Here is a 13,843-nt window from a genome sequence, read left to right on the forward strand (position 1 = left end):
TATGTCAAGCATTCGTATGGCCATCTTTCATCACAGTCTGAACTCTCTTAGGCAAACTTTGTTGTAATTTCTTTTAATAACCTTCAGGAATAGTTCTCTGGGATTCTTAAAGGACATTAAACGCTCTTTTTGGATGTTGGCTGGCTCTCTGTGATCTGGGGAGGCCAGTCCGATTTGTCATCCAAGTATTCTTTTACTGCATGAAGACTGTGTTTTGGATCATTGCCATGGGGAGAAATAAAGTCATTACCAATCAGCTGTTTCCCATTAAAGATCAAAGTCCCCACTGGCTGAAATCCTGCCAGGGCAGAGACTCCATTGCATCTCACAGATGGCTATATACACTGTTTTACCTTTCTCCTGGCCCTCTCTACACATACTGACGATGATTTGAACCAAAAATTGAATATCTGGGTTCATCACTACATCACCCTTTCCCTCCAGTTTCCTCTTCCTTAAAAAATGGCTTCCTGACAGCCACCCTTCCACCGAGACAATGTCTAATGAGGCCTCAGTGAACAACTGAAATTCAGCTGAAGGACCAGATGAATCTCTCAGATCTTTTCTGGATCCCATATTTTAAGGAATAACATTCTTGCTGTTTTTTATGCCAGTCTGTGTTAGCTTTGGAATTTTTAGTAGATTTGGCTAAAGAAATGTTTTTGGGACAGACTGCTAATATTAAAGTGCCTAAAGATACAATTTAAACACACTTCTTTGCTCAGTTTTCTGTTATATGTAGACACAACACTGGTTCATCCTTTGAGTTAGGTGCCTTTTTATGCTTAAATGGAGTATAAAAGTAGCTATGTCCAGAGAACTTTCAGAAAGTCTGGAGAACACCCGCTAAGCACCACTTTGAAAATTACAAGAAAGACAGGCTAAATGGAAGCAAAATATAACGAAACGAGGGGTAGCTGAAGGTTTTCCCACAGTACTGTATGGTAGCAGGAAAGCACAGGTGTATTTGATAGCTGCATTTCACGTGGGGGGAGGTCCTGTTGTTGTGCATGCTGGTTGACCTTCATGGTTTACTGGGCTGTGATAAAGGCTTACAGTGCTTGGACAAACAATTTGTCAGAAAATTAAGACAGAACTATTCTGATATACGTTTTTCCACATATTTTTCCATGATAAACATCAATAGTTCTTTTTCCAACGCTCTCCAATGTGAGAATTCTATGCTTTGCACTTTTATATCACTGTAAACTGAATATATCTTCAGGTTTTGGACCTGCTGAAAAAGATGTCACCGTGTACCACGATATGGTGAAAGATTTTCAATTTGTTACTGTACGAGTGTGTACCTATGAAAACAGTCTTCTGCAGCACTTCTACTCTCCTCGAATTCCCCTAACACACCATAACAAATATCCCAGCGTCTCTTTATGTCTTTTCTGGCTGCTTTCCATCAGGAAACACATTTACCCACCCACACTCAGTTTCACCAGCAGCTGCACGCCTTCTGTACATCAACAACAATTCAAGATCACATGCTGTGAATTATTTATTTATAAGGACATGACACACAACAATCAAAAACAATTTAATCAGATTGCTTACAAATCATTGTATATTGCAAAAGTCTAATCATATGGGTTACTTGACTGAAAATAATCAGCTACAATTAAAGCTGCACATTATCCATAAAACAAGTTCACTTGACCCAACAAGTCAGAGACCATGCAGAATAAACCTAACGTAAGACCAACCTTACTGTGAAGCAAATTCTTTAAAATCAAGAAAAAATTCAGATTCCCATCTGTATTTGAAAAACCTTGACACAAACGACTTATACAGAGATAAATGAGGGTAGCGAGAATGACTGCATATGATATACTGTACATATCAGTGCTTTAAATGACGTTTCAAAAATAGCTTTTTATCAAAAAATTCTGATCTTTTTACACACACACGCACACAAATGAGATTTCTCTAGCTTATACAAGGACACTTATGGTCAGGTTACTGACAATAGTTAATTAAAAGGAAATATTCATCGTACTGCTCACATACTTCATTAATTTCCAATAGGTTTCCACTTTAACTGAATTCAAAATTCAAAGAACTAAATGGGGTACAATTTACAAAACCATCGTTTCTATCTGCACTGTGCTTTTAAAGATTGCTTACAATAAAAAAAAAGGGCAGCTAGTGAGGTATTTCAACCACACTATAACTTTTAAGTGATATTTTAACACAAATTCAAGACTCTAATAGCTGTTGAATGGAGGATTGTTTCCACCACTAAGAACATTTTTCTTTTACTTTAAATATGTTGAAAAGGAATTTTATTTTAATATATCATACGGATGATAGTTATACAGTAAAACCCATCATAATGAACATTCACAAAAATCTAAATTCACTTTGATCAATCACCAATTAAACTGAAAATATAATATTGATACAGTGGTGAGATTTCTGCAAAAGCCACATTTTCTCAGGAAGATGGACCGTTTCATTATTGAATCTCATAAATGCTTAAAAACAAATTAACTTGCCAAATTCACTGACAAAAGTGTTTCTTGCACACGCCTTGTCTTTCTATGGACCAAAATAAAACCTAACAGTACTTCTCAGAGCAGAAAAATATACAATGTATTTACAGCAGGATATCTTCTATACATTCTAGAGGGAATGATCATTGAGGAAGAATAAAGTATTCGATGATTAACGTGGTTCTGTGTGTCCCTGATTGTCAGAGGAGCTGTAACAAGAGGGAGCTCAACATTGGTTTCAAACCTAAACTGGATGGTGCACGAAAAACAAAAAGATAAAAACATCGTTTAAAACACAACAGCACCTAAGACGTGAACGACAATCAACAGTGTAATGAAGTACAGAAAAGACTTAACTCATTGCCACTCCCGTTTAAAACTGCATGGTTTCAACAAGGCCCGTACAGATGAGTCTGACCAGAAAATTCCAGCAAATCAGTGATTATCAGCAAATCTAGACATCTACAACTTAAATCTGCACTTACACACATACTGGAGAAGAGTCCATGACACGTTAACTCCTCCCAACTACAGATAATATGTTGATTATTAAGTTTGGTGATATGTCTCTGCTAAAATTTTAAAAATGATACAATATTAAAAGGCAAAACTAAATAAAGCTCCCAGTTCTTAACGTATGAAGGTGTGAACACGTTGATAGCTTATGTGCTTGTCTGTATTGTGCAAGTGGAACTAGTAGCCTTAGAGCGTAGACCAAGTAGAAATAAATGCATTGTGCAGGAATGACTAAAGGAAATTGTAATATTTCTTTTAAAAGAAGGCACAAAATAATAAACTGCTCATTTTAATCAAATTCTCTTGAATACAAGGGATCATGAACTTTAATTTTGTTTCCCTTATAAGAGCTACGTCCTTTTAAGTGATCAAAGAAAAAGTGAATTAGTTTGAATTTCTACTTAAACTAATTAAGTGGTTAGTCTCACTAATCTCTTAACAAAAGGTGACTTATACATACTGTGATAATCTAATATAAATCCTGCAGAAATACCCTTAATAGGTAACACAACTTTGTGTCACCGTGCATGTCAGCAGACAGTTTAACCGCTGGAATAAAGAAAAAAGCTCTAAGTGATATTTTTTGAAAAAAAAAAAAACTAAACAAAGAGCAAGGGGAAGTAGCTAAAGAAAAAAAAAATTTAAAAATAAAAATAAAAAATCTACCACCGCCATGGGGGAAGGGGGCATGATTTTCGGGAGCAGGACAAACTTATGTGGCCCCAATTCATTTCAGCTCAGTTGAATCACAGATTTTGATCTTAAAATGCAGAAAAAAATTAACGCGTTCATAAGGAAAAAGTATCAATAACAGTAGGTTTGTGCAGCTCTGGACCACCCAACCCCCAGTGCAGTTGAAAAACTCAGGGGGGGAGTGTACATAGATGCAAACTACATTTTAATAAGTCTAAATATTGCATTAAGCAGCAAGTGTGACTTGATCATTAAGTGTGCAAGGCGAAATGATTGACACAAACATTAAAAATAATGGCAATGGAATTAGAGAATATTAATCTCCTGCATTACACTTTGGTCGCTTAATCTCATAATGTACATTCTGGAGGAAGTTTGACTTTTTTTTCCAAAAGGGGAAATGCTAATTATAGTATGATTATCATTTTTCAGTATTCCTGTTTAAGAAGTTTAGAACGTAAAAGCACAAAATTATAACTGCTTTACACAAAGAAAAAAAAAAAAGAAAGACCCCTCGTTTGCAGTGGGATTTGATTTGGCAAAAACACAGGAAAGACGAGATAAAGTGCCACAGAAATGATGAACAGAAATGAACGCTCCCGCCTCCATTTCTTCAGCCAAACGATTCACTGGTCGAAACGTCAGGGGATGAGTTCAGTTGAGACCTGGTCTCAGTGACTCGGACTAAAGGGAACTCTGAGAATTCTGTGCTGTGTCCTCGAACACTCACTTGTCCGTTGGCAACCGTAAACTGCGAGGAGGCTGCAGATCTTGACGTCTGGAAATGAGATTTGAAGTTCTGTTCAAAGGAGCTTATTTGAAAAGTCTGTAGTATCCCTTGTGAAGAGTCAGTCTTTTTTGAGGGAGAGACCTGCTCCAGAAAGTCCTCCTCAGCTGGGGACACCGCAGAGGGAGGGGTGGTCTCGTCGCCTGAAAAGGAAAACGAGTGCTGGGAGTCCCCGACCAGCAACCCATAGTGAGGTTTCTCTAAGGTGGACCTTAGTGGAGAGCTCATCCCTGATTTGAACCTGCTGGGGGAAGGAAACTGTTTCTCTGTGGAGAACAGAGGCTGTCCAGCTAATGTGGGGTTTTCAGAGACCAAGCTGAGGCTCTGGCTGGTCAGGTAGCTGTCATTCTGGCTGGTCCTCTCCAGTGCTTGCTGGAGAAATTTGGAGTATTCTTGCAAGAGACTCACTTTCTCTGCAGGCGGCTGAGCCTGAGCGCTGGATGTTCCGAGGCTCTCGACCGGACTGCTGTCAGAAACATCGGAGGAATTGATAGATATACTTGAGGTAACCTCTGTGTCAGCCACACTGAAAGAAATGTCTGATTGCCCATTGGCTTTGTTGGAGTAGTGGTCCAACAGTGTCTGAAGAACCTCATCAGGCAAAACGTTCTTGTCATTAGGAGTCTTAATCTCTGTGTTCATGGGTTGGGGCTCCAGGATGGTGGCGGGAACAGTTTCGTCGATGACTGTTGACACCACAGTTTGTGTAACAGGTGGCTGAGAGGAGATGCTGCTCGTGTTCAGGCCATAATCCCGGCTGTTGTTAGCCATTGCAGCTTGAAGGTAACGTTTCTTCTTGAGAAACTGCATCGCGTCGTCATAGTTTGTGCTGCTGGCTGCTGGTTTTGTTTGTCCTCCTTGAAGAGTTTCAACTGATTCGAGTTCACTGTTGCCTTCTACGTCTAAGAGGCCTTGCTTGTCCACGATCTCAAAGGTGTACTGTGCCACCTTAGTATTTTCCTCAAAGGAGGGTAAAGTGGACAAGCAAGGAGGAGTTTGTTCAGTCGACTGCTTAAGACTCCGCTTGCGGACTTTCTTCAGAAGTAGCTTAGGAGAAGTTGTTTCTTCCGAAGAGACGTCGCCATCTTGGTGTTGGTTAGCCGTTTCTTCAGGAAGGTCCACAGAGTAGTCAGCAATCACGTACTCATGTTTGACTTTGGAGGACACAGCATATAGAGAAAGACTTCCCTTTTGCTCCTCTTTCTCTTCTGTTTCTACCACGGTAAAAGTGTGCCCTTCTGTCTGGGCAGTAGTGGAAGCTCCTGAACTCTTGTCTGTACACTTTTGGCGCTTTTTCTTGGGCAGTGAGCACTCTTTGGCAACAAAGGGGGGCCCTAAAGAGTCTGCTTCACGTAAAGGTCCGACTTTACCGGCAGTCTTGTTCGCCTTTCGCTCTCTGTTCTCGTGACACATTCTTCTGTGCTTTAAAACCCGGTCTGTTCTGGAAAAGTACTGCAGAAAGAGGACACAATGCATTTATTTTATACATGAACCTTCATTACTGGCTCTAATATTGAGTTCACAATTTTACTCTTCCTGTCTACTCTCTACAGCCATAACGATCTTTAATATGAGCACTAGTGACAGTGTTTTCACACCAAATGTGTTTTTAATCACACAATCTTTTTAGGACGGCAAAAAAAGCTGAATGCCAAAAACACCATTTAACCAGACTAAGTTTTAAGCAGACTCTTTTTAGTCTAAAGGTCTTAAACACAGTATTTAGAGGTTTAATGCACTCAACAAATTCACAGAAGCTGAACTACTTAAAAAATATCTTGTGTAATAACTGTTTAGCAGGCATTCCTATCATTATAAGCAAATTGTTAACATGTCAGCAAATAATTTTAGCCTGACTAAGCAATCAATGACAGTTTACACTGCAATATTTAGTGTTTGTATTCTTTTGTGATAAGTCAGTTCACAGAGTCAAAATAAAAGACAGAAGATCATCCTGTCTCTACCTGTGTTTTCTTGAAATAGGGTGGCGTTTACACAGTGCATTTATAGTCTTACTGACCACTGAAAGCGCTTTACAATCCTCATCCTTTTTCAACACATATTCGTACATGTTTTATATTACAGCCAACCACTGTACCACAAACTATTCAAATACACAAATACATCCACACACAGGAGAGCTTCACACTTGTAGTTCATCTGTTCAACTGATGAGTTTGATATGTTCACATATTCTGCTTTCTTTTCAAAGAAAATTACAAGCTAGCTCCAAATTAACTAAAACGCGATACTAAAAACTACGTGAGAATGATCAGTCCACTTACTGGCCAGAAACACAGGAAGGTGCTTAAGGTCTGGACAACTGGACTACACTGAAAATTTACTCCTAAAGCCATGATTATACGAGATGGTCAAGTTGTCATCCCTATTATACTGTTTTGAAATCCACCTGAAGTTTGGGTTGCATGGAAATGGCAATATTGTACAGATTGTGTACTCTGCCACATCCCAGAATGCAAGACTGTATTTAGCTAGAACCTCCCACTGACCACCCTTTTCAAAGGGTCTCGGTGTGGTTGTCAGCAGCCGAGCACACATCTTGACATCTGCACAAATGAACCGCACTAAGGGGGAAAATGAGCCAGAGCTCAATTTAAAGGGACCACAGTGTCGTTGTGAAATAACCCAAAGAAAACTAGTTCACAAATTTATTTTTCAAAGTTAGTGAACAGAAGACCAAAAAACCCCAACACATTTTAATTCCCCTTTGTCCGAACCAAAATGACTGAACTAAAGGTTTGAAATAGACCTTTCATGTCTTTCTAATTAAAATATTTACCAATTTTGGACCTTACGAATACACTAATTTACAAGCAATCAAAAGAATAGTACCTGGTGACAATAGTCACATTGGTAGGGCTTCTCTCCACTGTGAGTCCTTTTGTGCCTCTCCATGTGGTACTTCTGGATGAACCTCATCCCACACTCATCACAGCGAAAAGGCTTCTCACCTAGAGACAAGTATTTAAAAAGAAAAAAGTTCAGGCTAACATAGCAATAATTATAAAAACAATTGAGAATTTTGCCAAACTGTTTGTTACTCACCGGTGTGGATCTTCTCATGTCTCTGGAGAAGATACTTCTGAATAAAGCGCATGTCACACTGGCTGCACTGAAACGGCTTCTCACCTAGGTTTTCAGTAACATATATGAAAACCAGTTGTTTTTAGTTTTTAGCTTCCTTTGATGACTAAAAGATCCCCTACTGTCAACATATCTAATTTCACAGCAACATGTTTTACATATTTGTATACATGCCAGGCTTATTCATACCAGTGTGAATGAAGACATGCCTCTGTAGATGGTAGTTGGTTCTGAACGCAGCATTACAGTGAGTACAGACGTGACACTTGGGGTTTGGTATGCCCAATGAGCCATCGTCATTGATGCTGAGAATCTACAAAGGGGGTAAAAAAGAACACATGTAGTGTTGAATTTTCACAACTGTCCCTGGTATTTTAAAAATATAAAAATTCCACAGATGGAATTCACCTTTGCTGGTGATCGCTGCTTCCTTTTTTTCTTCTTGGGACACATTGTCAGATCCTTGATTGCCTTTTTGTCTTTCTTTATATAGACCGCTGGCTCAGACAACTTCAGCTCCTGCTTGATGCTCAACTGTAAAAGTAGGACCATAGTCATTTATACATTGAATATCGCACATGACCTACTTTAAGGGCCACCCAGCCAGCTACCACTTTATCCAGGTCAGACAGGTGCAACTGGGCAAGCAGAGCATAATCAACCAATGTGAGGGCATCTCACCATACAGTTGCCTCAGGCATAAAATACCAGAGGGAAGCCTCAGCCCCTTACAACCCAGAACAGGCTGAGAGATTACATCTGCCAGGTGGCCAGGGACAGCGTTTTCAAATCCTCTGACTGGCATTTTAAAATGTATGTAGCCACTTTTCAGCTTTCTGAAAATAACCTGTCTGTAATAACTACAGACAGACAAACAACACAAACCATACAATTCCAGCTCTTAAAGTTCCCAAGGAGAAGCAATGCTTTAAACCTGTCCCTGAGGGTGAATTCAGATTATCCTCATTATGCTGTATTCTTAGAATAGAAATTACTATTTTAAAGTTCACATTTGCTGCAAGTTTATTCTGATTCAGAAGATCAGAGTGTACAAATATATTGTTTCTGAATATGAACAAGTGGGTCAAAGTGACAGAAAAATTTTTAATTAAAATCTCTGTCATTCATTAAAAAAAAAAAACACTAATGCGAGCTCCCTATTTTTGACCAATTTTTAAGAAAATTCCGGCACCTAAAAATAACTAGTGTGAAAGTAGTTTGCAGTATTAGCAGCTACCTAACAGTACTTTTTGTGTGTTAAAAGAACTGATTGCACTGAACAGTCCAAAATGTCAGGCTAAGTCAACATAACATGCATAAAAGCAAACTCACTCTGATCAAGTGGAGACTGTAGATGCACTCACAGAAATGAGCTTATCAAAATCTGATCTACTTCTAAACCAGCGTGAACTCACTGGCATATGAAGCAAGCAGGGAAACTTATTCGTGAGTTTTAGGGGGAAATGCTCTCCCACCTCGGCTCCTCCCTCCTCTTCTCCTCCACCGCTATTCTTCGTCATCTCCTCCTGCATCATCAGCTGCTCTGGAGGGACCAGGTCGTGAGTGACCAGCGAGCTTCGAGTCAAGTCCTCGTCGTCGTCTTCGTCGTCGTCATCCTCGGCCAGCAGAGGGTGGTTAGCCAGCGATCGTTCCCCGAGTGTCATCACCACCAGTCCTCCTCCGCTGCCCAGGCCAACTCTCCCTCCTCCGTCTATTCCTCCGCTGCTGCACTTCAGCAGCATGCCTTCCAGTTTGTCCTCAGTGTTCATCTTACATAGAGTAGCTCTTGAGTCTATAACATAAAAACAAAGAAACACTGTTACAAAAAAACAAATGTAAAATGTACAAATTGAGTAAAATGTATTTAAACTCCCCCAAAAAGGGACATAATACAACTGTAAACTATCATGGATGAAATAATTATATTCACCAAGATCCCTTTTGTGGCCATGAAAGCTCACTTTCCCAAGCATGGATTAAGTCTATTTACAGATTAGAACTTGCTGCATGTGAGTAACTTTTAACTGAGTTTCCCATAAGTCATGGTTACTTATTTTTAAACGAGCAAATCGGCAGCTCTTTTCAATCCCCACAACACTGAACCAAAAATAAATATGAAAGAATATAAAAATAAACACCCATGGTGGTATGAAGCCTGGCAACCAACAAAACGAGCTTTAGGGCCCCATTTATAAAACATATAAAACTATCTTAAGTATGCTTAAAGAGAAAAACCTGTTAAAAACAAAACCTTACCACGCACAGAAGTGACCATATCTCAAATCTTAAGTCTAGACTGGAGCGATTTTCAAAGCCACTGGTGTACTTTACAGTTCTGTAATTCTATCCAACCCCAGTCAGTGCAGGAGCAACACATTTCCAGGCTGCTTGTTTGGATTCCTCCACCTGCTATTTAGTCCACTGGATAATATTTGTTGTCTGGATTCACTCTCCTTAACCACCACTATGAGCCTGTTCTCCAAAGAGTTTGCTTTTACCTTTTGCTTCACGGCTATCTCTGATATTTGTAATAGGAGACCCCCCCAGGCCACTGCTGGTAATTTAAGCTGACTTCAGTTTCATAGATTACAGAAGAAAATGAGTTATTTATGGGTTTATTAGAAACTGCTTAAGCAAGGCTTTTTGTGTTAAGCATCTTTTATGAATCAGACATAAGTTCACTATTAGGAATGATCCAAAAAAAATCAACATTAATTTAAAAAACATTTTTGCATATTAAGCCTGAGGATAGGTAGCAAGACTGTTGTTCTACATAGTCACTTATATTTCAGATCCCACTGGTTTTTATTCACTAAAAAACACACACACGCCTAACCAAGCTCTTTAAAAGTAACAGCTACCTCACCAAATTTAAGACTTATGACCTTAAATTTAATTAAGAAGAGCGATTGTGTGTGTGTGTGTGTGTGTGGGGGGGGGGGGTCGGGGTCTGACTACCTTAAAAAACGATTACCAATTGCGGAGTGAAACTATGAAACCATGAGAAGAGAGATTTACACTACACCACGAACAATAGACTATTTAAATCTAAAAACATAAAGAAAAGTCTTGCATACCAAGTCAGATAAGCTGTATCTTTACTGATCTGTAGAAATTGGCCAGTTTGGCGTCTCAGTTCAAAGTTGTTGTGCTTATTTTCAGTCTCTTTTGTTTCTGAGCATGTGAACACATGAAGCATGCCGCCGTCTGTATGTTTACATGCTTGTGTTTTGACGTGCACAGGTACGCTTGCATTCTGCCCTTCTTCCTCCATTTTTTTTTTTTGCCTTCATGCAAGTGTAGCAGTTATGATTGTATATATTCTAATTTAAACTCTAAACTCTGTTTTCTAATGTTTTAAAAGAACTACAAGTATATGTAAAGTGATAAACCTACACCGTCAAACCATAAGATGGGCATATTTCTTACAAACACAGCTACATATCGACAATAGATTATTTCAATCAGCCACCACAGTACATTATACTGTTGTATTACGCCGATGTTGCCTATATTCGGAGTTACATTGCACTCTGATTAGATGGCTGACTAACGTGACAATCACTTGAGCTCAACCTGGCAAAAAGCTAGCTACCGCTGCACTTTGGTTACAGGTTTGACGCTGTTCCTAACACAAACTGAACAATGAAACAGCGGGGCCGGTAAATATCTGTCAGGGTTTTAACACACGCTGACAGCCACTTAGTACCATATGCAAACGCACCCTCTGTGTCGCTTTGGTTAAGTGGCTTTAAGTCGCTTGCTAGATAGGCAGCAAGCTAGCTTGCTACGCTCGTCAAACCTCAAAAACATTCATAACAACAGCAGGAGAAAACACAGGAAGACAGGCGACGGCGTCTTCAAATTAAAAGCTTCCTCAACGCTTTAAGTAAACAATACCGGAACAGGCTTTTAAGTATTTACCATTCTCATTGAAAAACAAACCGTGTAGTTCGTCTGAACCTTACGAACTCGTATTTTTCCGCAACCTTGCAATATAAAGCGCATTACTTGGGACTTTACTTTGAAGGCCCAGAACGGAAGTTCCAATATGCACGCACCTACTTCGCGAGCATTTACGGCCTATTTGAAGCTAGTGAGCTAACCACTAGCAATGTGCTGCAAACATTGGTCTTTCTCTTTTGATATAACATTCGTTTGCAACTGCATCTTCACAGCTGCGGTACCTCCTTATATGTGGCATTCAACAGCAAATTTAAGCTCACACTAAACGACACATGTGACACATAACACAACTTTCCCTTACTTATTAGCAGTGATAACTGGCTTTAGCTTCCTCAGCCACTCTGCTAAATAGGCCACAATCTTCACAAGCTAACGTTCGCTAACCACCTTGTTCTCTACCACGACAAACAATAATACGCGTGAGTAGTGCATATTTGATATGAAAATAATTGAAAACTTAATTTTATTTCTCCTTACCTACGCGTATTAAGCCCGTTTAGCTGTCATGATTCTTATCCAAGACTACAGTGCAGTGATGGTGTGCGGAATAATCAAATACACCATCATCAGGACATGGAAATTTAAATCTGTCGCCATCTAGTGGTGCACGGTGGTATTCGAGGTGAACGCTGCGCTTCTCATCATGCAACTGATAACGTCCTTTCGGTGCCCTACTTCTGCAGCCTAAATGTTCATCAGTGGTGCCTTAATAGCCCAGTTATTTCTAGACTTTGATCCCATTATTGTTTTGCACCGTTTTTGGAAATGGCAACTTAAAATAAGCGCGCGTTTTTTTCAGTGATTTAATGTCTTTGAATCGCTTGGGTGGTGGGTAACCGTGCTGATCTGATAGGAATATCATGCAGAAATACACGACCTTTTTCGGGGGTTATTAACTGTTGCTCACATTAAAAAGCTGTTTAATGCAGTCATCTCTTCTGTCATGTAGTGTTTGTATTTTCTGAATAAAACAGATTCCCAATTTCTTAACGTATATCGGTCATATAGGTTTAAACATGGATATCTTGCATTTTATGTGAGGAAAGGCGCATATCCTCTAGCCTTATCAGTTACGACCTTGTCTTAATTAGCCCAGATGGAGTATACGTGACAAGAGTTTTTGATGGCATTTGCACACCATCTTCTTTTTATTATAGGATTAATACTTATAAAAAGATGCGCAAGAGGTACCAACCGCTTAGGCTAGTCTGATTAGTAATACAACAAAATAGGAATAAAGCGCGCATCAGGTGGAAATGGAAACATTAAAAATGTAGAATTATATTTTAATCCTTGGACTGACAGCTTGGCCAAAAAGGGGGTTCGAAGGGTCGTGATAAGATGATAGCCTGTCATCCCCAGCCATCTCACACATACGCATGCACACTCACACACGCCGCTGTGAGGAATACTAATCAACCTGTTTGCCGACAAGTGCAGCAGCTCGACGCGCAACTTAGCACTTTTCCATTCTGTGTCTGGAAACATCTGTGCGGGCTTTTATTTTATTGTATTGTATTGGTGAATTTCAAGTGGTTTTTTTTTTTGTTGTTGTTTTTTGCCGTCCTCTTTGCAGGAAGCGCGGGTGTTATCAGTCCAGTCTCACCTGTCGCTGCGTCTTCTGATGTGCGACAGGCAGTGAGGGAGTGTGGATCCGGGGAAATACAACCCACTGCTGTGCCGCTTCTAGCAAGGGAAGCCCCCACGCGTTGCGCGCCCAGATCGCCGGTAGAGAGGCTATTCGCGTGGCGGAGTGCGTGTGCATGCGCGTCAGGTTATAAATGTGTGTACTTGAGCACGGCAAAGCCCCAGGCTCCATCCTCAACAGTTGCCACCCGAGCGGCGGAGAGGAGAGGAGGAGAGCGAGAGAGATAGCAGACTGAGTACGGACGGACGCGGAGCTCCACGCCGCTCTGCCCGGCTCTGCTCCTGACATGCAGTCGTTCATCTCTCCGGTGACCAAGGCCATCCTAGTAGCGCTCTTCATCTTCGCCATTCTCCTCATTCTCTATGTGATCCTTTGGTACATTTGCAGAGACGTGGACTGCGACCACGGCATTTGAGGATTCCGTTAAAACGGAGTAACGGAAATATCACAATGGGTCGCACAGAGGAACCAACAGAGCCCAGGGTCATTTTGTAAGTCTGCTTGTCTTCCTTTTTGTCATTTGAGTTATACTCGTGTTGTATTTTTGCTTTTTTAATTCGTGGTTATCTGTGTATCTCTTGTGTCCGTGTCTGCGTGTGTACACGCGCGCATTCCTGTCGCGCGTAA

The 13,843-nt window shown here is 40.3% G+C and overlaps 2 protein-coding genes across 5 annotated transcripts in view; one reads left to right on the forward strand and one right to left on the reverse strand.

Moving 5' to 3' along the window:
* Positions 1-1,494: 1,494 nt before the first annotated feature.
* znf148 (zinc finger protein 148) lies at positions 1,495-12,150 on the reverse strand. 4 transcript variants are annotated; one of them, XM_004555532.2, is made up of 7 exons: positions 12,046-12,150; positions 9,018-9,394; positions 8,011-8,136; positions 7,792-7,915; positions 7,564-7,647; positions 7,351-7,469; positions 1,495-5,949 (listed from the first exon to the last, which is right to left on the reverse strand). In XM_004555532.2, the coding sequence occupies exons 2-7, from the start codon at positions 9,369-9,371 to the stop codon at positions 4,324-4,326; spliced, it is 2,433 nt and encodes an 810-aa protein (XP_004555589.1). In that variant the 5' UTR covers positions 9,372-9,394; positions 12,046-12,150; the 3' UTR covers positions 1,495-4,323. The 4 variants fall into 4 exon arrangements, with proteins under 4 accessions (XP_004555589.1, XP_023008409.1, XP_076731270.1 ...); XM_023152641.2 differs by having other exon boundaries at positions 12,050-12,133; XM_076875155.1 differs by lacking the exon at positions 12,046-12,150 and adding an exon at positions 9,859-9,917.
* Positions 12,151-12,984: 834 nt separating this feature from the next.
* Positions 12,985-13,843, forward strand: part of LOC101481846 (polyprenol dehydrogenase) — a 57,448-nt gene continuing 56,589 nt past the window's right edge. Inside the window, exon 1 of the mRNA XM_014408269.3 lies at positions 12,985-13,707. The gene's annotated coding sequence lies outside the window, so the exon portion shown is untranslated. The remainder of the gene's footprint in view (positions 13,708-13,843) is intronic.

This window comes from Maylandia zebra, linkage group LG16, assembly GCF_041146795.1.
Source record: "Maylandia zebra isolate NMK-2024a linkage group LG16, Mzebra_GT3a, whole genome shotgun sequence".
Taxonomy (NCBI): domain Eukaryota; kingdom Metazoa; phylum Chordata; class Actinopteri; order Cichliformes; family Cichlidae; genus Maylandia; species Maylandia zebra.